The following is a 27,613-nucleotide window of genomic DNA, read 5'->3' as shown; positions in this document are numbered from 1 at the left end:
CGCTATCCGTGAGCGTGCCGCGTTTTCTCTTGACCCAGTGTCTCAAGTGGGGAGGTACTGCCTCCACTGTTGACAGGCCCACCGTGGGTGACCCCAGATCTTCCTCCCATTGGATGATATGGCCCAAACTATTCCGACCCTGGACGATGGCGACCGTTCCTCGCATCCACCCGGTACACCTTTGCAAGCACTTTAGCCTGGAGTTCCCAAGTTAGTTCGCCCGCGGGAAGTCTTAATACATTCAATTTTTTTTTTAATGTACGGAATCTATTTCCTCGTATAATTAATTTTATTTATTTAAAATGATGGAAAAAAGAGTCATTGTATGTCATCAAAATACACACAAGTGTAGGACAAAGACTCAATACATTTTAATTGTATAATGAATATGAATATTAAATATATTAAATAATAACTAAAAAGTATGAATGTCGGTGTTGTTGTTGTGAATTTATGTTCGGTAATGACTACTAATTGTTTTAATGAGTGGAATATTTATGTGTGTATATGTACTCAAAACAAAGTGTGTATTTTAAAATCAAAATTATGTAATTTCTAGTGACATGTTCATGCATCATTTATTGTAGAACGCACAAAATCATAAGATATTTTTTAATAATAATTTACTTACATAAATACTAACATAATTATATAAATGCATAATTATATAAATGGAGAAAGCTGCTACTAGCTGTTAGACCGATACCGGACACGGCTGTTCCGGTAAGCACCAGCGTCAGCAGTAATTTAAGCGTACCGCGACTCAAGTGGGGCGGATCGCCTCCACTGTCGCCATGACTGCTGAAAGATGCCTCAGATCCTCCTCATACCTACTTCATCAAAACTTGATGTGATACTGCTCTGACTTGCTCCACCTCCACTGAACTCCACCTGGAGTTCCCAGGGCGGATTAAAGGGTTGTCGTCGTTCCCAATATTGTACGGTAGTCTCATATCGTTTTCACCACATAACAAGGATTGTCTATTGTTCAACCTTTCAATAAGATTGTTGCAATCTTCTATTGACATTCCTTACCTTACTTTCATTGTCCTTCTAAATATACTTTCACCAACTATATTTTAAAGGGCCACATTAATCTATATTAAATTCACAATATATTTAAGGTACTTAATTAGATAAGAATTATTACTGTATTGCTTATAATTACTCGTAAAAAGTAATTATGGGTTATCCAATGCCTAAGAGATAGACATATACTATCATGGACTATTTTGTAGAACATTTTAAGTATGCGAGATAGAGCAAAATAATTTTCGATCTATCTCGTAGGGTTCAGCCAACGTTTGCAACGTAAGCGCAAAAATGTCTTTATCTACGACAAAACTTCAGAAACCTCTAAAATTGTTATTGTTTCTCCACGGTACTGTACATGTATTATACATATAAACCTTCCTCTTGAATCAATCTAACTATTAAAAGACACCGCATCAAAATCCGTTGTGTAATTTTAAAGAACTAAGCATACATAGGGACATATCTGTCACATCACATTGTTTAAGCTTTTTCAAAATTGACGGTAGAGTAGGGGAAAAATTCGTTAAATAACGAATTAAGGTCCAATGTGAAAACAGGTATTAATTAAAAAAAAAATCTACCACAAGCTAAAACCACTGTCAGCGATTTACATCTAGGCCCACTTGCAAAAACTCAGAAGTCCATAAGAAAGAAATTTCGATTAAAGTGCCTTGTGCAAGACCTGAATTGATTGGTTACTTTGGCATCATAGATTGCTTACTATAATAATTAAAAAAAAAAAGATTAATGTTGAATTAGTTAATCTGACTTCGATTAAAGTTTTAGAAACTGGAGGCAAGTGTCGTAGGATTAATATGAAAACGTCTCGCTATTTTGAAATAAAAATGCTCCAAAATATGTATTATTTATATTAAAACCATAGCTTAATTTCTTGTTAATGCGTTATTGTTAGCCTTGCTTATTCCAATTGATACATTTTTTATATCTTTATCGTTCTTGCTCTTTATATAGTTGTTATAGTAAAAATTTCCGAACATATTTAGGAACAGAATTGCATAAAATATAGTGAGTAATTTTAGAATAACGGGGTAGGAGCATGGGTAAAATAAACTATTGACACTGTGAATCCCAACGATTGTGAACTGTACCTGAAATAAATAAAAATGTCGATAAATAATATAATTTTTTCTTATGAATTGGAAAAAGCAATTAAACTCCTTGACATGTAAGCATTTTGTTTTATTGAGGAGTATGTTAAGAAAACTTTCTCCACCAGGTTAATCCATTGCGGTTTAAATAAGTACATAACTACTTTAATGTACTCAAATTGACAAATTAATATTATAATTGATTTACCAATTGTAGCATTGTTAAATATTTCTTCCACCAGAGAAATTTCTTGTACTCATCTCCTAGACCGGCGAGTAGGTAGTAAGTATACATAACAGCATGCACCAGAGAATTGATATATCCTATGATGACACCCTGGCCTCCTGTAAAGATAAAAAAATGAACAATTAATATTAACAATTAGGAATATTAAAAATAAGGAACCAAGACCAATACTAATTAAAATGAATTGGGACTATCTTGCTACAATAATAAGCTTAACTAAAAACATACCAAAAATAAATCATAAGCAACAATACGAGCAAGATAAATTTAAAGCGTTGAGCACAAGAACTAAACGAGTAACTGATGTTTTAAAACCTGCATTTGCATACATTCAATTTAAAAATATAACAAAAAGATACAAAAACGCATTTTAGTGTGCTACAATTTTATAGTACATAACAGGATAACAATCGTGTATAAATTTTTATAATTGTATAAATATATACCACGATTGTCTAGTGGCAAGCTTATATAATGTTTTTATGAGAAAATGTGATTCTCATAACGTTGGTACAAGGAACAAACACAATCTTGTTACTCCTGTTACTCGACTGCATAGAGTCAGTAACTCTTTTGTGGGGCAATGTATACGCTTCTACAACAGGATCCCAGAAAGCGTTCAAAATGCTTCTGTTGCGAAATTAAAAAAAATTGTTAAGGAACGCTTGTGTGCGAAAGGTTACTATACAATTAGTGAGTTTATATTTGGTTTACCTTGGGAATAAAACGATCGCCTCCTGGCTGTTTCTACTCATATACAATTATGTATATAATTAATTTGACGTAAAAAAAAAGTCCCGCTGAGTTTATTTCGCCGGTTCTTCTCAGGTCAGGGTGTTTTCTTTTTCCAAACCGGTGGTAGTGTTAAACTTGACAATCAATAAGAAAGTGTAATACTTCTATATTGAATAAAGGAATTTGAGTTTGAGTTTGAGTATAGTCTGCAGATTCTGAACTATGTGTTTGAGTAAGTTTTTTTTCCAAAGTAGGTATAACATAATTATAATGGTTGAATCGAAGAGGAAAATATAATTTAAAATGTCAAGAATTAATTTAAATATACATGGTACTGGTCCGGTATGATTTTTTGTACCGCCATAGAAGAATTCAATTAATCAGTTTTTCAGCATGTGATTTTAATTAATTAAATAGCATAACTAAACGTATTTGAGGAATTTTATTACCTTGCCCAAAGAAGGATAGATTCACTTTGCTGTGGCGTAAAATTAATGCTACAAGTTTTCCTCTACTTTTATACATCTATCCAATGTTTATCACTCTTTTTGGCAAAATATTATTAAGGATATACATAACATTTTTGTAAATAATATAAAATACAATATCACAAATACCTTTAACGTTAAAATGTAGGCCATTAATATATCATTTAAACAGAAGAGGACTTAAAATCGATCCCTGTGGAATGCATTTATAGATAAAGCAATAGAGCACAAGTTATTAAACATGTAGCTAACTATACAATAATTAAAGTAGTAGTATAATATACAAAATATAATATTTTTTACCTGGAACGAATGTTACACCGATCCAAGTAACAATCGGCATCAGTGTGTGATGATGCACGTGAAGTGACGTAATTTGTCTGTCTGATTTTCGAAGGACGAAAAATACCGTGTCCATGAGATCGATTATTTTCACAATGTAATATAACCACACAGCTTTTGCTATCTGTAATAATGTAATAATAATATATATATGGGTAATTAATATTCTAAATACATTTGAATATCTAATAGTCTATTGGAATATTTAACAGTTCTATTGGAAATTTTCTTAAACAACCGTACCGTAGTACTCTCTAAACGTCCAGTAACGTTTTTCCGAAATTAATGTTCATAAGGTTTTTGTTAATAGTTTTTTTTATGTTCAAATGTATTTAGAATATTAATTTTGGTGAGTGGACTTGCAGTTAACAATGAAATGAAATTAAAACAAAATGTGTCATTGGTTTAAAAATTCCTAAAACAAATTTTGAAGTTTCGCGGGTGACCCTCTAGTCTTATAGTAATTTTTCACCGTAACACTTCAAAGCTAAAATCAATCAATCAATCAAATAAGAAGAACCATATCATTAAAAAGTGTTATAATTATGTCTCTTTTTTGCGGCTATAGATTTCTTGAGCTTGACTCGTCTCTAGACTTAAAGTCTAGAGCCAAATTATTGTCATGGCTTTAGGCATAAAAACTCAGATCCATAAAACACAATCTTAAATCTAACATAAATTATTATAAATCTCATTCACAGTATATGTATCATAATTTTATTTAATATATGTATAATCAATTAAAAATTTTGAATAGTCACCCTTGATGTGGACGGTGAATTCAAATCACCTATACCTTGGCAGGTAAAGTTGAAATCTGTGAAAAATAAGTAAATCGTTCCCTGTAACAATAAAATTTGTATATATTAATGGAGATATATTATTTTAATAGGTAAATAAGACTACTGTTAGATGTAAAATAAAACTAATTTGGAGCGAAGTTTCTTTAAAATATCGCATACAAAATATAAAATTTTTTGCCCAGAAAAAAAATTACAATTTATTTTTTAATGTATTTGTACTTATTTTGAAGTAATTATTGTTATATAATATATTGGACAGTAATTGCAAAGGCTATAAGATAACAATGTTGTCCATAATAATTAAAATTACAGCTTAATGTTACTAAATTACCATTGACCTTAAATTGTTATATAAGTAAGTTCTACATAAATCTTTACCTCATAAAATAAATAGAGACTGACGAGAATTTGAAATATGTTGTATATTTTGATGACGTTCCTTAACTCATATGGTTTCCTTTCTTTCATATACCAGGGGCCCAGACGTAAGCAGAAGAACAGATAGCATGCTAGTAATATGATAAGTTTCTGCGGGCTACCAGTCATGAAATAGTCTTTGATTTCTGGAACTGAAATAAAAAAAAATACATATATTTAATTTTATGCGTACAAATGGACGAGATTGAGAATTGTAGTATTGAGCACAATATAATACAATGATGAAATTGAATCAATTAAAAAGGAAACATATCATTTATTGATAATAAAAAACAAAAACATTATAAAATTATGAAATATTTAAATAAATTATGATTAAGAATATAAATCTATATATATATTTATCGTCTTTTTATATATTTTTATATAGAGCGGTCAAATATACGCACAAATATATATACGATACATTAACGCATGAAAGAAACTTGACACACATAATAACTCACACATAAGTGTTTGAATATTCGGATACTCTCTTAATTACATATGTAACGAAGGTCAAAAGTCTAAAGCTCACAGCTTTTAAATTATCAGGTTCTATGATAATACCGTATTATAGAAAATAAAGGTTTTTTAAATAAAAATATGTGTACGGATAGGTTTTTCTTAAATTGAAGATTTAAAAAAAAAAATTATAATACGTTTTCTTAAATTGAAGTATTAGCTGTTATTATCGATGCCCTTTCCCCATATGAATGCTTCAGATACCCTGGGGACGAAAACTGATCCACTCTTTAAAGCGTTATCACCGTCGTGTAGGATTTGATTTTTTTCCCCGTAAACAGTTATCCAAATTAACTTGGATCAAGACCTGGTGTGTACTGTGGGTGGCTGAAGCTTTCAGTCGTAACTTCTGTTATTTTGCGATGATCCTTTTTGCAGAGTGCCACTGGACTTACGTTATCGTTTCGAAGAAGGGGAGTAGAGCAATTGAGAAGTCTCGGTTAATTGACAGCAATCGTTATGCCAGGTCTCAAGAAGCTGTATTGAAAAATGCCAGCACAGGTTCTCTATATTCTCATAAGAACCTTCTTGTTGCTTCTGACTCAATGGTTAAGTTGCCGAACTTATTAAGACTAAGTACGTTTTAGAATGTCTATAGGATCAATTATCCATTACAAGTGAGACCCGATTCAGAATAGTCGAAGCAAGCTTCAACGCGCAAGCGTCATGATTTTGTTGTTTTCGTTCAGTGAGATCATTTGGTACCCACTTTCCGAGCTTTTTCTCTTTTCAATTTGATGTAAGGGAATAGGTATTATCGTATCACTTACGGTGAAGGCTGCTGCTGATTCCAGCAAGGTTTGATTTCAATCTGTTTCCATTGTGTCAACTCAGACTACTTTCATCTTCACGGCCACGGAGTTCATGGAATGGAGACAATTAAAAAACGCACTGTGTAAATGTTTTTTACTTACACTGAGTTAATTTTTTTCTGTCATCTGAGATCCGTTGATCTCGTATTCGAAAATAATGTGCACTTTAATTGCTTATCATTTATTAGATATTGTTTCAGTTGTTTATATTTTGACTGATTCCAAAATAAAAATAATAGTTATAAAAAAAACGTACGTACTATTCAAATCTAGTTTACCGGCGCGTTCTATACATAATATATTATGAACAACAAGTGATTAGGGTCTTTAGTAAAAGACTACACAAATGTAAATTAATAATGGTGTATAAGGTTAATAAGATTCAACGACTTGAAAATTAACGAAAACTTAAAAAAATACCCGTGTGTTCCTAAAACACGATCCCTAAAAAATACAAATAATCAGGACGAAGAAATTGTACATTATTACTTTGGATAAGCGCTATAACTGTTTTTCTTTAGCGGGAACAGATTTTTTTCCATCTGATGAGAAGGGTTTTCCTACTTAATATAATAATATCGTCATAAAAAAAGAACATGATCCAAAATAGTCTAGTAATAAAAATAAATACGCAAGAAAATGACATTGGTATAGAATCTTAATAAATTAAATATTGCGTATTTACGTATCTCATCAAAACTTCCATTAAATGTGCTCTAATAATTGTATTTATTTATTAATTCGATTCAATTTCAATTTATTATGTTTTATTACTTCCCTAAAATCTGTGGCGGTAATTTTTTTTAATAGGAAGGAAGTGTGTAACAGGAAATCAAAAGCGCGCGTTATTTGATTTGACCAATGTGCATGCGTGGTACGAAGAAAGAGGTAAGAGTTGATCAAAGTCAAAGTCAAAGTCAAAAATCTTTATTCAATATAGAAGTGTTTACACTTGCTTATTGATTGTCAAAAATCTACCACCGGTTCGGAATTTAGCACCTCGGACCTGAGAAGAACCGGCGAAAGAAACTCAGCGAGATATATATATATATATATATTTTTTTTTAACCATTTTCCATGTACAATTTTAGTTATTTGAAACAGCCTGGAGGCGATCATTTCGTTCCCAAGGTGTGCAGTCAACTAAAAAGTCATTAGTGTTGTAATATCCTTTAGCACACAAACGCTCTTTAACGATTCTTTTGAATTTTATAATTGAATAATTTTGAACGTTTTCTGGGATCCTGTTGTAAAAACGTATACATTGCCCCAAAAAAGAGTTACTAACCCTGTGATCGTTTATGAACCAGCCCATTTTCCGAGAGGATATAATGCTAATGTTGCTTATTATTAAGGTTTAATGTCAAATGATACAAAAATTAAATGGGACTACCGGTAAGGCTCACTTATTTTTTAATTATATTTTGGTAATTCAATTCCATCGTTCGGTTCGGAAAAGTTCGGTTGTCGTTAATATTAATTTTATGGATTTTATAACGGCTTATGTCGTAGCTATGATTATATTTATTTTTTATTTTTATATCATATAGGCGACCAGTTAAATGAGCCAGCTGATGTTAAAATCAGTGCCCATAACCATTGGTGCCGTAAGAATTTTTAAGAATACCTTACTTTAGCAATGCACCACCAACCTTAGGTAGGTAGGTGAAATGTTTCTGTTGTGATTTACTCACTCTTCAAACCGGATCACAATAATATTTAGTATTGTAAAAGCGACTTCGATGAATGTGACTTGTTGATAGGGCTCTATGTAAATCCATCTGGGTACCACCCACTTCAGCTATTCTATCACCAAAAAGCAATACTTAAAACTACACGTAAAAGAGATAATATAACATCTTAGCTCCCAAGGTTGGTGAAACATTGGTAACGTAAGCAATTGTTTATATTTATTACAGTGCCAATGTATAAGGAAGATCACTCACCATTAGGTGGCTCATTTGTTTATTCGCCTAACTTTTTTGTAAAAAAATGTAATCCATCATCTCATCTTTTTAAATTGTTTGGTTTGAAGTAATGGAAGCCCTAAATCTCAGATAAAAAACAAAAGATTGATGAAGCGCGCAGATAATTAAAGTGAATCAACAAAAGCGAATACAAAATCAAAAGCAAATGCAAATTCCCGGTAGCGTCAACAAACTTGTTTTTTGTTAATTTACTCACATATTTCAAGTTTAATTCTATAAATAAATACTTTTAATTAACGTTTACTAAAATGAATGTACGTCAAGCAGCATATTTGATGATTTTTCGTTGGATATTTTTACTAAAGACAGCATTAACGTCACGATTATACTAATTTCAATGGTTTTTTAATTTTTAAGCACTTAAAATATTAGATTTTATAAAATTGACATAAAGATCTAAATCGAAAAATTTGTTTTTATCATAGTATACATAGCATATTAATTTTAAGGTTGGGACTCACTCTTCCATAACATAGTGTGTAATATATATTATAGAACATCCTATGTCACAAAGTGTGACAAAAATTGATAAAATATGTTAAGCTACTTACCGACTGGGTTTTCAATATAATGATATAAATTATCGTACAAAGATAAAGCTGTGCTCGCCATTTTGTAGCGTATAAAAATTTCACAGTTGATTTTAAAAATCTGTTATTTTTATTACAATAAAATTAATCCATGACTTAATAGTCAAGGGAAAATCGTTTGAATACGAAAACTGTACGTTTTCGTAGATATATATTTTTTACTAGGAATCCGCGGGTAAAACGAAAAATCCAAAGTGACGATCTTCTTTTTAATTTATAGTAATATTAAGATATTAAAATATTAAATATAGACTATTGAGCAACAATTATTTAAATTAAAAACTGCAGTAAATTAAACTACATATAATTTTTTTTTTCATTTATTTATAATAGGTCGCTTTTTAACATCTAAGGTAATTAGCGACCTAAGCTTTATAACAATTCTTATATTAAATTATAAAAATTAATTAATTAAAAAAAATAATGTTTCAGAAATCCTACTTTATTCAAACATTCTTTCAAAATTTTAGGTACATTACATATTCTTTTTTCATTAAAGCGACTAAAAGATGGAAAATGTCAGGTCAAGTCCACATTTACATTTATTTTTGTTGGTTTTTATTATTAAGTGGATGTGTGTCCAATGCGCAGTCTAGTCATTGTAACTTATTCCCTTCTACAGCTGAATAAAGTCAAAAATTGAATTTTTTATAATGCTTAATGTAGATGTATTGTCTAACTTCCAGTACTGATCCCATACTATTTTTATTTTATGTTTGATGTACATTTTAATTTCAACTGGAATTGATTTGATTGTACAAACATATTTTTCATTAGTTGCTTTTCTAGCTTCACTATCAGCTTTTTCATTACCAATTATTCCTTGATGACTTGGAATCCATATAATTTCGAATATTTAATTATGATACAGAAGATCAATCATTTTTTGTTTTATATGCATAATAAGCGGATTTTTATTATTTTTGTTTTGCAATGCCATTGTGATGATTTCGAGTTAGAATAAATTATAAATTTCTTAGAATTAGATTCGTTGTGAATTAATTATAATGCTTTACATATTGCTAGCTGTTTCTTCACAACTAAAAATCGAATAAAAATCCCAAAGTCGATATCGATAGAAAATATCACCAGAACTGCACATCCTGATCTGCCATTTAAAACTGACCCATCCGTATAGAAAACTTTACAGTCGGTATATCTATTGTTAATCTCATAATATAAGCTTAATGGGGAGTTCAAGTTTATCCCATGGGATAATCGTAAATAATTTCTTTGTTGAAATTGGAGGGGTCTCAAATTTTATTTCCTTTAAATATTTGGTTATTCTAATTCTTAGAGGTTGTGGTAATTTAGGTTGGAGTTCATATTTCACATCAGAAGTTGATAGAATATAGGATAGCGAGTTATTTTCTTCTAAAAGATAAAGGCATTTCTCCAGTTTCAGCTAATACACTTTTGATAGGGCTTGTCTTATTATAAATTAATTAAGGTGTTTAAAATGAATTTTAATATAGATTTCAACGTCTTACGGCAACATACTATAGTAAGATCATTAGCAAACAAAAACCCCTTAACTGGTTTTTCTATATGAAATAAGACATCGTTTATGGTAAGTTAAAGCAATATTATACTGAGTACCAAGCCTTGAGGAAGACCCTTTTCAGTTGGTACAGAATTTGATGTTGTATCATTGAATATTATTACTTAATTGCTCTTCCTGAAAGAAAGTTTTTGACGAACGCCAATCTATTTCCTTTGATATTAATGTCGTGTAATATTTTTAGGACTGTATGTTTCCAAATCATTTCATATTATATCATATTTATGTTTTACAAAGGTTATATGTTAGGGATATGGGTCTATAACTGGTTTTAAGGCTAGTTTTATTGATAGGCTTTAATATTGGGACAACTAAGGCTTCTTTCCAGCTATCTGGAAATATCTTCTTTTTCCACATATAGTTGTATAATTTAAGTAAATACTCAAGAGCATTGACAGGCAAGTGCCCGATTATATTATTAGAAATATTGTCTGGTCCTGGGCCGGAATTACCTACCCGAGACAACACTAATAACAGTTCATGCATTGATAATTCCTTATTAATTGGATTTGAATTATCGTAAATTTCAAAATTCGTTGCGACTTCCTGGACAATTTTATAACAATTAAAAGTGATCATCATAATTAGTCGAATTAAAATAGGTCGCAAAAGTTTTAGCTAATAAGCAGGAATATTTATATGGATCAGATGTGTACGAACCATCAGGTTTTGCAAGTATGATATTTCTAAATAGGCTACATTGGTTAGGGTTTTGTATTTTTTTTCCCCATATCCTCAATAGGAGTTTTATTGTTGATGGATGACACCCAATTTTCCCAGAACCTTTTTCTACTTTCTTTGATGAGTCTTCTATATAGTATGCTCTCTCTTTCTTATATTCAATTTTATATATTGAATTCGGGTCATTTCTAGCAATTTTTTAGGGCCTTTTTGGTTTCACTGGTTGCGGTTTTACACTCATTGTTCCACCATGGTAAATTGTTCTTGCTATAGGATCCAGAGGTTTTAGGTTTTGATTTGTTAGCAGCTTCAAGAATTAGTTTGGTGAGCTTTCCTATTATATAATTAATAAAGTAATCAGATTTAGAACTTAATGTAGGTAATCTGCGAATATTTTGATTAACTTCTTCACCAAACATTAACCAATTAGCTTAATCGTATTTCCATTTTTTTTTTGTAGTTTAATGTTGGTTTGTATATCTTGTGAAATAAAGGATTTAATTTAAATTAGAAAATGGTCACTGTCATAAAAATTATCTAAGGTATTCCATTCAAAATAAGAACTTTGAAATAAAACTAGTTTTTAACGGATTTAATCGCGTATATTAATTATTTTATTTTAACATCCCGACGTTTCGAGCACTTTGCAGTGTTCGTGGTCACGTGTCTGCCCGTGAGTTAGTTTTATTTCAATGTGTAATAATCGCGAAAATCTAAGACAAATAAGAACTTATAATTTGTGAAGCCAAAGTTAGACGTAGTAATGTGTAAGTTAACTATTCTTAAATAAAAATGTATCATTATTCTCGACAAGCCATTCAGCAATCATTCTACCTCTAGTATCACATTTATCAGAACCCCAGTAAAAGTGATGGCTGTTGAAGATACTCAAAACCATAAAGCGTTAGAAGTTGATCTATTAGTGAATTTAAATCGTTTATGTTAACTGGATAACTATTAGGAAGATAAACATTGCAAATGGTTATGGTGTAAGGTAATCTAATTTTTATGGATGCTAATTCTAAGGGATTATTCATTTGTATTTCTTCAGGTAACGTATGTGTTTTTATAAATGTCACTACTCCACCACTAGCTCTATTACATTTTTATAAGAATATATCTCAAAAGATATATTCTTATAAAAATGTTCGTATCATTTTAAAGAAGCACAATCATCAGAAATACAGTTGTAAACAAAGTCAATTTGGACTCAACTGACTATTTAGTAATTTGACATTTTCTAATCATCTAAAATAGCCATTAACATTCCATTGCAAAAAGTCCATACTAGAAAAATGTATTGTATTGATATTATCTGTATATGAATATACTAATTCTTTTATATTTGGCTTCCCTCTAGAATTATCCAATAAACTAATAAATTGGTCTTAATTAATAGGGAATGTTGAATCTTAGTTTAATTGTAACATACTATCTTCAAAGTCTTTCCAAACTTTCTCTTTAGTTCTAGTGTCTGTTTCTTCAAATTTTCCTCGTCTTTGTTTTTGCTTTTCCATTTTCAAATGAAACATTACTATTTGTTTCATCAATTTCAAGTTTTATTATATCAGAATCATTTCCTTTTGGTTTTATTACATAAATATTTAAAGAATCACTAATGATTGGTGAATAGATCCGTCTAATTCCTTTGGGATTTTTTTGTAGTAGTTGTGTAAGTTCTTCTTCTAGTCGGCCGTGATCTGCTCTTACGTCATAATTTCTATCAAATATTTGACTTCTATCTTCGGAGATTTGATTTCCAATATCTTGGTGAGAGGTTTTGGAGCTTAATAGATTTTGGGAGAAATTTTTAGCTAAGCGACCCATTGAGTTACAGGTAAAACATTTAAGCACATCAGTAGACACATATATCCAGTAGTTTTTGTCTTCACAGGTTAATTGGAATGATTTTGGGAGGCGTGAGTAATGGGCTGGGCTAATATATAATTGTCTTCTAAAACTTAATATATGAGAGAATCCTGGATCTGAAACACCTATTTTCATAAATGTTATGGGAGACATAAACTTAATTTTTAATTCTTTAAATTTTGTTCTATAATATAATTTGGTATGATGGGGTAAACGTTTGATAAAACTACTCTTTTGTTTAGTAATTAACAGTTTCATTTTCAGAATATTTTGATTAATAATGGTTTTTTTTTTCTTCGACAAGCTTATCAGCTGTTTTTTTATCTAGATATATGCATAATCGTGCATTCGATACGGATACGGGATATAAATCGTAAATATACCGCTGGTATAATAGCTGATAACGCAATAAGATACTCCCTGAGTGTTATTCTATAGATTGAATCTAATGTAATGGCTTGATCTTTCTTGGAGAAATATCAAATGGTCACATTCACATAAGTTGTAGTGTTCGGTGCCGGTAGTAGCTGCGTACGGTTTTTTGGGAAGTTGGGATAGAATTAATAATAATATAACGGGTCTCCTGTTGCCAGGAGTTTCCCTGTTTTTATTAATTCTATTGTTTAGTTTAGTTTATTATAATTACTTAACGCGTAAATAAAAACACGATAACCAGTCAAGTGGAGTGATTCACGCACGTCCATAATAACAACTCGGGCCGTACTGTAAACTACATATTTTTAGATATTTTATCATCTAAAATGTAGGAAATCTACAATCTCAGCATTTTTTTTTAAATTATTATCATAAAAAATAAACTAATTGTATTCTCAAATAAAATGCTTTGCAAGAATAACTTGAATTTTAGTCTCTTTTTTTTTTTTTTTTTTTTTATTGCCCGGGAGGGCAAATGACTCTGCTCCACCTGATGGTAAGTGGTAGCAGAGTCCAAACGCGACGACGGCTAGTGCAGTTGGGAAAGGTGATCTGCTCTAGCCGCCCCCGCCTTGCCGGCCCGCAAGATGCCTCTTCACGCCTCGCTTGAAGGAACCCAGGTCATAAGAGGAGGGGAATACGTGCGCTGGTAAAGAATTCCATGTTTTGGAAGTGCGACAAAGAAAAGAGTTGCCAAATTTCTTTGTACGCGATGGAATTGATGTCACAGTTAGGCGGTGACATCGAGAACCAGCACGCGTGGACTTGTGAAGGAAAGGGGAAGCAGGAATAAGGGAGAATAGTTCCTCTGAGCACTCGCCGTGACACATTCGATAGAAAGCGCTGAGTGCCGCTATCTCTCGACGCAATTGTAAAGGCTCGAGGGTGTTGGTGACCTTTACATCGCCAATAATGCGAACCGCACGTCGCTGCAACCGATCCAAGGCCTCCAGTAGGTACTTAGCGGAGCCATCCCAGAGGTGCGAGCAATATTCAACGCAGGACCGTACCTGTGTTTTATACAGCAGGAGCAGTTGAGCAGGCGTGAAAAAACGCCGCACCTTGTTCAGGACTCCGAGTTTACGTGAGGCTGTTTTTATAACAGCCTCGATGTGATCCCTTGGATTGAGGTCGCACCGAACGTCGATTCCCAGTATGGCGACTTTGCTATGTATCTCCAGCGTGGTGCCACAGAGGGAAGGAGGAGGGGAAAATGGTGACTTTTTCGCTGTGAGAGCGCACACCTGTGTTTTCTTGGCGTTAAACTCAACAAGATTGTCAGAGCCCCATTTAGCGATGAGTCCTAACGTCCTATCGAGCTCAACAACAAGATCCCTCCGTCTCTCCTCAGTTTCCGCCCGTCCAGCCGCTGCGCGTCCGTGGTATCCCCCGTGCACTGTACTGTCATCTGCATAGCAATGTATGTCTCGAATAAAATTAAATACTAAATAAAAATATGAATTCCTAGTGTATAACTGAAAACTGAACTGCGGTTTAGAAGCTGTTTTTTTCTACATATTTTGTGTATCTGTGTGCGTGTATGTATACGGGCTTATCCAAATTAAATGATCTCGATTCCAGATGCTTTGTAATCGAGACTCGAGCCTTCCTACGTGCTTGTCAACATCAATTCTACCACAATGATATTATTTGTTGAAGGTCATGAGTTTGATCCTCTCAGTTTTTAATTTTAATTTTCTATGATTAAGTCTTAGAAATTTTAATATGTACGGCCAAATCAAAAATGGATGGTTCATTTAAGAAAAAATAACAAAATTTTGTATATAAATGATAATGATAATATATTCGTTATCTATTTTTAAAACAAAATTAATACCTTTCAATAATGATTAGCTTTATTTAAATACTTTATTGTACACCACAAATTAAACAGATTAGCCTTATAGTAAGTATATATAAAGAAAAGATGGTACAACCGGCGGTCTTATCGCTTTAAAGCGATTTCTTCCAGACAACCGAGGTGATATGGAGTAGTAGCCAACAGAGAGATGGTAGGTGGTGTAAAATAGACTACACACATAGATACAAATAATATAATACATACATAAACTACTACATACATATAGCTAGGTACATAAATACATTTATACATATATATATATATATATATATATATATATATATATATTTACATAAAGTCATACATAAATACATACAAATATACAGATATATACAAATAACAAATAGTATCTAGTCGCCATTCAGTGTGAGAGTGTGAGGTAATAATTAGTAACTTTAGTTTTAAATAATGTTAAAGAGGTTGCAGATTTGATATTAAGCGGGAGGGCATTCCACAATCGAGTAGCCTCAGCCGTAAAAGATTTTTTGAAAAAAAATGTTTTCTGCACAGGTGGATTTAAAAATAAATTTTCAGATGAACGTAAGTTCATGTTGTGCCCGTCAATAACATTGCGAGAATTCAAAAATTTAAATTTTTCTTTCAGATAAATAGGTGAGTGCGGATTGAATAACACACAGTACAGAAGACAAACCATATGTAGATTCCGGCGAAAACGAATAGGTAACCACTTGAGCTGAGTACGAAATTCAGAGACATGGTCATATTTGCGTAAGCCAAATATGAACCGAATAGCTAGATTTTGAAGCCGCTCAAGTTTATTTAATTGGTCCTCATTTAAATCTAGATAGCTTGCGTCTGCATAATCGAGAATAGATAGAGGTAGAGAATGTGCTAACATAGTCTTGGTGGAAATAGAAAGAAAAGAACGGAGACGTCGTAGAGAGCCCATCGCCGCAAACATTTTCCTGCTGACTACATTTAACTGATGTGATCATGAAAGTGTAGAATCTACATATATACCGAGATTTTTGACCGTCGGACTATATGGTATAGTACAATTATCTAATATAATCGTAGGAATGTTTCTCCAGTCAACTCTTGAAATCATAGCGGTACTGCCAATAATAATAGCCTGTGATTTTGATGGATTGATCTTTAAACCATAACACTTGCTCCAATCACTGATTGTAACCAGGTCATCATTAATGGCAGTGATAGCGCTGGGCAAGTTATAATATAAAAATATAAAGTATAAGGTTGACTGGGTATAAAGCTGGAGATCATCTGCATACATGTGGTAGAGAGAAGAAATCTTTTGAGTAATAGAATTAATGAAAATTGTAAAGAGAATAGGAGACAACACGCCACCCTGAGGCACTCCAGCGCGTACTTCACACCAAGACGAAAATGTTTCGTCTACCTGAACACGTTGCCTTCTGCCTCTTAGATAACTCTGAAACCAGCCAATCACCGATGGAGATTGTTAAGAGAACGCAGCAAACTCAATATGATGTCAAAATTGACAGTACCGAAAGCATTGCTAAAATCTAACAATGTCAGCACTGTAAATTGTTTATTATCCATGACCAATCTAATGTCGTCGGTAATTTTCACGAGCGCTGTGACCGTGCTATGACCGGAGCGGAAGCCAGATTGGAGTGGATTAAGAAGGCTATGCCTATTTAGGAATGTTATTAATTGCTGGAGCACTAGTTTTTCTACAACTTTGGAAAGAAATGAAAGGATGGAGATAGGACGAAAATCAGAGTATTTCATAGAATTAGCCTTTTTGGGGAGTAGAATAATACGGGCTACTTTCCAGGCATCAGGGAACTTTGAGGAAGTGATGGATTTATTAAGGATATGAGTAATAACAGGAGCAATAGTTTCAAGGATAGGTATGATCATATTACGGCCAGCGCCGTCGTCGCCCACGGCATTAGAAGAGATGGACACTATGCTCTTCTTAACATCACATTCGGTGAAAGGAATGAAATTAAACGGTGGATAGTCAAAGGTTGGCAAACAAGAAAGAATATTTAACGTCCGCTCTTTTTCTGCGTTGTCAATAACGTCAGATGAAGAAAAATGCTTATTAAGACACTCTATGTCAATGTTACGGTGAAGAGAATTATGAGATAATTTGCCAATTCCAAACGATTCGAGGAATTTCCAAACTTTAGCTGGGTCGCCGTTTTCGACTGATATATGAATGTGGCGTCGTTGCGCATCTCTACACGATGTATTGCAACGATTCCGGATTTTATTATATTTAATGCGTTTTTGTCACATGCATCAGATTTTAATTTACTTTTAGCCATAGCTTTTTTTGCAATTAGACTTTTTAATTCCTCAGATAGCCAAGACGCTGGTAAGTGTTTAATTTTAATAGGTCTAACCGGAGCATGATTATCATAAAGACCAGTCAGACAAGAATTAAACATGTCAGCTTTCATCGGAAACAAAATTTTACTGTATTTTTTAATGATTTATAATTCCTTACTAATAATAATATGTCTTAATTGTACGGTCAAAATGAATTAGTAGTATCTAATAGCTTGCCATATTTCTATGTCAAATTAAAATACAATAATTTGACCTACTTGTGACTTGACCATACTTAAAACAACATAGACTTGGTCAGTACCTAAGAGTATAGCTCTTAGCTCTAGACTAAAATGATCTAGCTTAAATTGATAACGGTACGGACAGTGATGCCCCGCACTTTGAGTACCACAAAAGCCCTATATAACACAATTTGATACATTCATCGTGACTATATTCTTGGACTAAATAGTCTTGGTTATAGCAGTCATTAGAAGGGGCTATTATAATTGAATGTGTGTATATAATTTCGTGCCTGTACTACCGTTGAACAGTTCCCTCGTCAGAAGCTAACCCTAAGTGCAATAAATATTATAGCACTTAAGAGCACTGGAATTTGGACTATAATATAAACTAGACTAAATCACATTAGTTATACCAAACTTTGGAACTAAATGTCTCAATTATATACGTATTTGAAATTTCATTTTCTGCCGCTTAGAAGTTCTTTAATCGGGAGGCAATACTAAAAGCAGCAATCAAGTCATAAAAACATTTAAAACGGGCTATTATAATTAAATATGCATACAAAGTTTCTTATCGATACTTTTAACTAATGATTAGTACCTACATAACAACTTCATCATTTAAAAAATAACAGATTACAATATTCAAAAAGACTTCAGCGTTAATATTATACGACTCTATCTTTTATCTTTTATTAAAAACAAATGACATAAATTATAGTTTAATCTTAAACATTGAACCCATTCAATATTTAAATATATTTTTTTACATAAGAACTCTTTACATTGAGTCTTTAATCATATACAACTAAAAATTAAAAATTGGTACGGTACATATCATGACCGCGTGGAATGTTAGCAAGAATGCTCAGTATTTCTCCGTTTAATTCAAATTAACCAATTCTAAATCGACTAGTCCCTCCTTACCTCAATTTTTGATGCATTTATAAAAAAAAAATTATTTAATCACAACATGATTTAACGATGTTTTTATAGGTTGAGAAACTGTCGTCATTGTATGCGGTATAGGTACAGCTATTTCATTGGGTTGACAATATAAGCACTGAGATAACGTTTGTGTAAAAAAATAATTATAGTGTAAAAAAAAAATTATTATATTAAGATGGTAATGAAAACTCTTATGTTAATTCCTCTAATGGCTTATAATTGTTTTGGTGTGATTTATAAGCTAAACGGTAAGTTAATATAGCGTTTATTTTAAATGACACTACCCAATGACTGTGCTAAATGTATAACATCGCAGACTTCATATCACCTGCATTGCCAAGTTAGAAATTACTGGATCTAAGTGTGAACTTAGACGTTCAATTTTTTAAGCCTCCAGTTCGATAATTTTCTTTGCCCGTGTAAGCGTTTTATTTAGTATTATTTAAATAAACCTTGTAATAGTATAGCATAATGCTCCCCAAAAATAAACAACACGACCGAAAAACGTGTTCAAAGTTATCGTTCCCGTAATCATGAATTAAGCATATGACCCATATCATGGTAAGTCGTCATCACCAATGTGCTCATACATTTTTCTACAATCTTAATTAGAAACCATTACCATCTACATCTACACAAAAATTCACTACACTTGTAAATATTTTATATTATTTGATAATGACATAAAATTCTTTATGTCATCATCATTCCAGATTCAGATTATGCCAGGATGCCACAAGTATATCACCTAGATGACTATGATCATTGCTTGATAAATCCCGATGGCATTTATTGTACAGCTGATATTGACATTGTATCTAATGAACCTTCGAATGAACTTTTGACCATGATGCGAGTAAGTACGAACGTAAATATAATTAGAATATTTTACTTTAATTAATACGTAGAACAGTGTGGTAAAAAAACATACAATGATAAGCATAAATTTTATTTCCTTAAAATCACAAGGTTTGGATTTAAGCATAAAAACATTTGCTTTGTACTCAAATTCTCACATATTAATTAAAATCTATTGTGTTTTGAAATGTTTATCACTAATATAATTTCATTATGAAGGAACAAAATCAAATTCACAAAACATATTATGTCTTTTATTACAGAACTATTCAGATTACAAAAGGAAACATTTTAATTATACTCGACTGCATTACGGAATTTGTATGACCCAGACGTGTAAACGTTTCATGGGTGATAATAAAACGGAAGACCTAAAATTTATCATTGAGGGATGCTTCAACCAGAGTCTTTGGGAAAATTATCAGTTAAAATGCAGAATATCTGACCCTATAAATTGTAACTATAACAAAACAAATATTCAGATAGATACCGGTGATATAGTAATGGCAACATTTTTAATATCACTGATTGCCGTCAATTGTTTGTCGAGCATTTATGATATCGTTATTGTTAAAAGAATGCACTACCAAGGCAAGTATAGATGATTTTATTAAAAAATATTATCGATGTTTTTATTCGTAATATATTGAATTGTTTTAATTCGATTAAATATAAGGACGAATAACTCGAATCTTAATAATCCTCAAAAAAACTTTGCTTCCGTATTTAATACACGTAGTTTTTTTTAAGTTCCATCCATAATGTTACACCTACATACATATTCAAAACTTATAATTTACGTCCAAATTCTTTTTCACTTAGGTAATCAATCGTTTCGTGGTTTTTTGACGTATTATTATAGTTATTATTTTTTTAGGTAACAGATTTATCACGTCTTTCTCAATACCACATAATTACTCTAAGTTAATGTCATCGTACAAAAATTTTGATTCAAGAGAAGACCGATTAAAATCATTTCATGGTCTGAGGTAAATAATATAACTCTAATGATACAATAATTTAAAGGTTTTTACATTTTTTTTACATTAACAGCCTGTTAATTGTGCACTGCTGGGCTAAGGCCTCCTCTCCCTTTGAAAAGGTTATTGGAGCATACCCATATAGTGTTACATACGGGTTGGTGGAATACACATATGGCAGAATTTCTTTAAAATTAGACACATGCCGGTATCTTCACGATGTTTTCCTTCACCTTCGAGCACGACGATGAATTATGAACACAAATTAAGCACATGCAAATTTATTGGTGCTTGCCTGGGTTTGAACCCGAAATCACCGGTTAAGATGCAGGAGTTCTAACCACTGGGCCATCTCGGCTCCGTATAGGTTACACATTTTTATCATTTTATCATGAATGTAATCATTTTATTATATTTATTTATTTACAGAACAATAACAATAATCTGCGTTATCCTCTGTCATTCGTTTCTACCAGTAGCGGTTGGACCCGAAAATCCTCGTTTTATTGAAATGGTAATTCATTTGAACATTTTGGTTTTTGTGCATAAATTTTTGTTAATTTCAACGTGTAGTAAAAAGGGCCTACAAATGCCCTGCAATTGGGCTAAGGTCTACTTTCACGTTGATGGTGTCGAGATTTAGATTCACATTGATATACATATTAGCAGTGTTTATATGAGGGATGCAGCTTTTCTCAAGATGTTTTCTATCAGCGTCCATCACGAGATGTATTCTTATAAATTCAGATAAAATACGTGAAAACTTAGTAGTGCTTCGCATATGAGGAAATAATATGTTATCTATATATAAACTCATATTTAATTTGTACTTCTATCCACTACTATAAGTGCTATTTCATACACCACGTTCATATGAACGGTAAATAATTATAAATTATGATCGTAATGAAAAATAAAAAGTATTTTATATGACACGAGTTATAAATATAATTAATTACATATTAATAAATTAACAAAATAGGTAGAACCTGATTGAAGTTGATTAATAATATATTTAATGCCCACACGAGTTATTCTAATCAATTTGAATATAATATTTTATTTTGTATATTTTTTCTGAATTATTAGCAATATGAAAACATTTTTCATCTTTTCTTCATAAATGGGACGATTCTGGTTCAAACTTTCTTTGTAATGTCTGGCTGTTTGTTGGCTTATAAACTTGAGGTGTATGCTGAAAAACACGAAATGAGATGGACGTTGATCCCAAAAGTGATAACTGGTTTTTATATAAAGTAAGTAGTATTTTGACATTTAATTTAAAAAAAAAAACCAGAGAACTGCCTAAGAAGTAGTTCAGCCTTTTCTATACTCAATTTGTTTGTCGTTTCCTAATTATGTTTTCATGGCTGCCTTGTCAATACAGCTAAACAATAGACTTAGGCAGACTAAGAGGCTTAAAGATTTGGAATCCTACTAAAATTAAATCGAGAACGCTACAATCATTTAAAACGAACGCATTGTAAAACATATAAATTATACTTAAATAAACATTTAGAAAGGTATAGTACTCTTAAAGACTCACAAAACTCACCCACTGGCTCCAACATTGGCTTAAAGTCGAAACATACTTTATTCTACTAGGCTTTGACAAGCACTTTTGAATAGTCATTTTACAAAACTATATCAAGTGAATCACTGACTGAGAAATATAATAGTTTTGTTTATAATTATTTTCCAATTTTCAGACTCACGCCTTCTTACATAGTTGTCCTAGGTCTCACTGCGACTTGGTTAAGATACGCCGGCTCAGGGCCTTTTTGGGAAGTAAGTTTATAATGTTTTATTGAAGTTAAGTAATAAATTGTTAAGTGTTAGGTGCTCACGCCTACTCATAGGCGTGATTTTATAATAGTTTCTATTTATTCCTTATAATGCATGTGAAGACTCTATCATGGAATCATAATTCAAATCCGTTTCGTACTAATTTACTTTTTACGGCAATACTAATATCGTAGACACAAAATATGAGATTACATGACTGCGAGAAAAATGAATCGAGATATTATTTCATTTAATTCACAAGCATCAGCTATGTTTGACTAAGTAAACTTTTTATGAAGTTATGTATACCTTTCAACTTAGTGTTTAACTAAGAATTGTAACGGCAATCGTCCCTGGGACCACAATCAAACCTGCGACACGATCACGTGGTCTTTCTTCATTGAACCTATAACGTGAAAAATAATAATAAATTTAGAACCATAATTATTGTTTATTTCAGATAGCTGTTACTAAAGAGGTTCAGGATTGTCGAACTAATGGATGGGCGAACTTGTTATATGTTAATAATTATTTAGACAGCACACTGTGCATGGCACACACTTGGTAATAATAAGCTTGGCATATATAAATATCCTATTAATAATGCATAAAAATCGCGGCCCTGGTGATTAATAGTCTATTATAAAATACTTTGTAGGTAGTAGAGAATAAAAAAGCCAGCCAGCTTATATATATATATATAAGACTTATATACTGTCCCAGTCAAGTAGCTTTAGTTTAAGTATGATGCAATAAAAAATACTGCTGTTTATAGGTAAAATAATTAATGAAGTCTAATACTAAGTAGTCTAGACACCTAATTGTACAAAGTAGTAGTAGTGACACGTAGTTGTTTTAATTAACAGCGTAAAAATAAATGTAATTAGTATACAAGATGATTTTGCTTCTATAAAATTGCAGGCGCTTAAATAAGTAATATTGTAATAAATATGACGACCTCCTTGGTCTAGTTGTTTCTACACCGGTTTCCATGGGTACGCCAGTCATAAGTCCCGGGTTCAATTCCCGGCCAAGTCAATGTAGAAAAAGTTTATTAGTTTTCTATGTTGTCTTGGGTCTGGGTGTTTGTGGTACCGTCGTTGCTTCTGATTTTCCATAACACAAGTGCTTTAGCTACTTACATTAGGATCACAGTAATGTATGTGATGTTGTCTAATATTTATTTATAAATAGACTAAGAATACTAAAATCACCATAGTTTAAAAAAAATGCTATGAATAATATAAGATTTCCTTTTCATTTTTTTATATTACATATTTTCTAAGGTATCTGGGAGCTAATATGCAGATGTACGTGATCGGATCTATAGTGTGCATTTTGGCAAGAAGTAACAGAAGTAAGAAAATATTATTGATACTGCTGTTTATACTAGGGATTGTAACACCGGCGGCACAAACGTATTTTCAAGACCTGGATGCAATTTTTATAGTGACACCAGAGTAAGTTAACTCGTGACATCAAAACACATTATTGATGAAACGAATGAAATAACAATAAAAATAACCTCTATTTTTACATTAATCTACACTTACATTTTTTTTTCTTAATTAAATATTTGATAGTTAATTTCACATAAAAATGAATTGAAAATAATGTCTATAATTTTCTCAATTTGTTCATACTTTTTGTTACTTACATACTTTCAGGACTGTCAGAGCATTTGAAAACAATGTAACATTCAATAAGTTTTACAGAAGAGGTCACACGAATATGGTGAACTTTGTTTTGGGTCTCGCGTTGGGTATTTTTATATACCGATTACAAGTTAACCAGGTCGACATGGTAAAATTCAAGGTACCTAGGTATTTATTTATTTTATTTCAAAACTGAAAAATACGGTTTGTTGCTTTTTAACAACCTTATAAACTTATTTCAAAGCAAGAAACAAAATTTAAAAATCTATAAACAATAAAATCGTTATTATAATTTATAAAGATTAAAATATATCGTTTATATTATAGTATTAAAATCGTTAATTACACTTTTAAAAACTTTAATTTTTTTAAAAATATAATTAGCCTAAATAAATCCATCAAATAGTTCTCAGATTGACAAAAAACTCTAATTTAAATTAAATCGGATTAATCTTTCGGAACGTATATTTTTTTATCTTAATTTACACGGGAAATTATTTTGTATTATTGTTTAAAGCGATACGAATGACGTTCTCAAATTGATTACATCTATTTTCTGAAATCGTATACAATAACAAAATTTATGACTTTATTAAATATATAATCTATATACACATACAATACAACTCACTTATTAATCACGAAATCTCAAAAACAATAACACCTACAAACTTGAAATTTAGTTGGTAGGTTCCTTATTAGATATAGACATCCGATAAGAACGGATTTTAAGAAAAACCACCATCTAGGGTAAAACCGGGTATTGGAAGTTTGTTTTATAAATTTCGCGCGGGTAAAGCCGCGGGTTGAGCTAGTAATAATATAAATGTACCTGCATAAATATTTCTAAGATTTAGCGGAAACTTCGGTCACCTAATCTATGACCAAACATTAAACATACGATGGAAGTTATAAATCGATCTTTATGTCGGTAATACAGTTAATTTTATATTTCTTTTTACAGAAATATCGATACCTTTTTCTGCTTACGATACCAGCAGTTTTTGGTTTATTATTTTTAGGGAGTGTATTCTATAAGGACGAGTTTCAGGCATCTGTTGTTACAAAAGCCGTATACGCTGGTTTGATCAAACCTATTTTTGGAGTTATCTGCGCGTTGTTTATTATTGGATGTGTTTTTAAAATTGACAGTAAGTTCAAACTTTCATTAGATATTTTATCTATGGTAGGTTACCTATCGGAATAGTGGTAAGATTTTGCTGGAGAAAGTGTTAGAGTGACGATTGAGCTTTTCTGTTATATCAAGCATTTATATTGCTGTATTTCGGGACTCCAATGCCCATAGTCAATGCAATTATTGCCACAAGGCATTTATATCTTAGATTATGATTGGTGACGCATTGAGCCGAGATGGCCCAGTGGGAGCCGAGATGGCCCAGTGATTAGTGCGTGATGATTTCGGTTTCAAACCCAGGCAGGCACCACTGAATTTTCAACGAAATTCTACTACATCAGTATTCCACCAACCCGCATTGGAGCAGCGTGGTGGAATATGCTCCAAACCTTCTCCTCAAAGGGCGAGGAGGCCTTAGCCCAGCAGTGGAAAATTTACAGGCTGCTCATGTATGTAATGTAATGTATGTAATGCCGCATTGACAGCGTACAAAGGTTACTTATGCGTCTCTGGGCTTAGAAGACCACTTAATGATTATAAGGCAGAAAATAAACCGCGTGTATTATGCTGAAATAAATAACAAAAATTATAATGTATGTATTCTATTCATATTACCCGTCCTGTAATTACAGCTTACATTGAAAATAAAATACAGTTAAATTATTTTGCGTGGAGTTCAAATACCGTATATTTCGATGAATACTTCCTTTTTTGTTTAAATTTTAATTATAATATATAGTTCTAAGATCTTAAGACCATATTCTGTACATTATTCTAATACCTATTTATAAAACTTGATAAAATAAGCTTCAATAAATTGTCGTGAAATCAAATTATCAAGTTTAGTGAATAAGTCAATTCAAGATTTGTATCGACTAACGTCAAATAATGATAATACTAATCACAATAAATGAATCCGTTATAAAATTAACTACTTTTAGATGTATACCGAATAATTTTTGAATGGGATGGATGGAAGATTCCTTCAAAATTATCATATAGCGTATTTCTTCTACATTTTATGATAATACGAGCGATGACTGGAAGATGTACAACATTGACTCCACTGAATAACTTGTACATGGTAAGAATAACACATAGTCACAATAAAAAAAAATAGTTTTTGAATTCAAGACTTGATTCGGTGGTAGGGTTTTTTGTCAACCCGTCTGGGTAGGTACCCACTCATCAAATAGTCTACCGCCAAGCAACGATACTCAGTAATGTTGTGTTTCGGTTTGAAGGATGATCTACATATAATACACTGGGTATTTATACAAGTACATAACATACTTAGGTCCTAATGTTGGTGGCATTTTTTCGATGTAAGAATTGGTTAATATTTTTTACAGCGTTAATGTCTATGGGCGGTGGTGACCACTCAGCAGGTGGCCCATTAGCTCGTCCGCCTACCTATCTCATAAAAAGTCCAATCAATACTATTAAAGTTTTGGTCAGATTAGCTTACTTGGTGGACATTTATTAAATGATTAGGTCATGTCATACATAATTATAAAATTAAAATAGTTTAAAGAACGGGTTTAGAGCCACGTTAATGTTTCGTTATCATGTGCCACGGTACGGTAATGGTAATCTTAGAAGGACTTCTCATAATTTAGAAAAATATATATATGTAGTCTAGATAAAATAACATTTCACCATTTCATAAAATAACATTTCACCGATTTGATACATTTCAAAACTTCTTTATCATTTTAAGGATATAAGAAAATAAATTAAGAATGTCTCTCATTTCTTTGTCGATGAAATGTTTGACCATTTTCAATTCACAGATAGAAAAATCTCTAAACTACGTAATAATGTCTTATATAGCGGCAATACCGCTTTTTCTATTAGTTGATGCACCACTGACAGAATTTTTGAAAAATTGCTTGGAATTTACGATCTTCAAGACAAAAATTAAATCGATACAACCAGAACAAAACAATGGAATCTACTTAAACAAAGACGCAGACACGTTCATTGATGAAGAAGAAATTAAGGGAAGAATCGATTCTGTTCTTTAATTTAGATGTAATTAGAGAAGAAAATCCTAATAAGAAGATGAGCCCAGTAGTACAATATTTATGTGCTTGGAACTCAATATTATAAGATGTTATAATAGTTTAGGATGCTGATTGAATAAAATGAGTTAATTTTCAAAATATTTTATTTATTTTTTTACTTAAAAATAAAACAAGTCTTTAAAATGATATTGCTATG

At 31.8% G+C, this 27,613-nt stretch overlaps 2 protein-coding genes across 3 annotated transcripts; one reads left to right on the top strand and one right to left on the bottom strand.

Annotated features, from left to right (window-relative positions):
- Window positions 1-1,919: 1,919 nt before the first annotated feature.
- On the bottom strand, window positions 1,920-9,189 carry LOC125064308 (elongation of very long chain fatty acids protein 7-like). The gene is made up of 6 exons (XM_047671273.1): window positions 9,053-9,189; window positions 5,138-5,328; window positions 4,718-4,798; window positions 3,918-4,080; window positions 2,353-2,489; window positions 1,920-2,144 (listed from the first exon to the last, which is right to left on the bottom strand). Exons 1-6 carry the CDS (start codon window positions 9,111-9,113, stop codon window positions 1,920-1,922), a joined length of 858 nt encoding a protein of 285 aa, XP_047527229.1. The 5' UTR covers window positions 9,114-9,189.
- On the top strand, window positions 4,222-27,557 carry LOC125064388 (nose resistant to fluoxetine protein 6-like). 2 transcript variants are annotated; one of them, XM_047671380.1, is made up of 13 exons: window positions 4,222-4,305; window positions 19,691-19,833; window positions 20,099-20,426; window positions 20,713-20,824; window positions 21,245-21,329; window positions 21,905-22,071; window positions 22,525-22,603; window positions 23,061-23,164; window positions 23,887-24,060; window positions 24,268-24,415; window positions 25,220-25,406; window positions 26,332-26,474; window positions 27,184-27,557. In XM_047671380.1, the coding sequence occupies exons 2-13, from the start codon at window positions 19,708-19,710 to the stop codon at window positions 27,415-27,417; spliced, it is 1,887 nt and encodes a 628-aa protein (XP_047527336.1). In that variant the 5' UTR covers window positions 4,222-4,305; window positions 19,691-19,707; the 3' UTR covers window positions 27,418-27,557. The 2 variants fall into 2 exon arrangements, with proteins under 2 accessions (XP_047527336.1, XP_047527335.1); XM_047671379.1 differs by lacking the exon at window positions 4,222-4,305 and adding an exon at window positions 18,745-19,225.
- Window positions 27,558-27,613: the final 56 nt, after the last annotated feature.

The sequence above is a fragment of the Vanessa atalanta genome, chromosome 5 (genome assembly GCF_905147765.1).
Source record: "Vanessa atalanta chromosome 5, ilVanAtal1.2, whole genome shotgun sequence".
Lineage (NCBI taxonomy): Eukaryota > Metazoa > Arthropoda > Insecta > Lepidoptera > Nymphalidae > Vanessa > Vanessa atalanta.
Note: the sequence above shows the minus strand (reverse complement) of the source record. Positions and strands in the feature narration are given on the sequence as shown.

Coding starts and splice junctions, on each gene's coding strand:
- LOC125064308 (XM_047671273.1), bottom strand. CDS start 9,113: ATGGCGAGCACAGCTTTATCTTTGTACGATAATTTATATCATTATATT. Junction 5,329..9,052: donor TTATATTGAAAACCCAGTCG/GTAAGTAGCTTA, acceptor TTTTTATTTCAG/TTCCAGAAATCAAAGACTAT. Junction 2,490..3,917: donor CGGTGTAACATTCGTTCCAG/GTAAAAAATATT, acceptor TTATCTTTACAG/GAGGCCAGGGTGTCATCATA.
- LOC125064388 (XM_047671379.1), top strand. CDS start 19,153: ATGGTAATGAAAACTCTTATGTTAATTCCTCTAATGGCTTATAATTGT. Junction 20,427..20,712: donor TAAAAGAATGCACTACCAAG/GCAAGTATAGAT, acceptor TTATTTTTTTAG/GTAACAGATTTATCACGTCT. Junction 26,475..27,183: donor CACTGAATAACTTGTACATG/GTAAGAATAACA, acceptor TTCAATTCACAG/ATAGAAAAATCTCTAAACTA.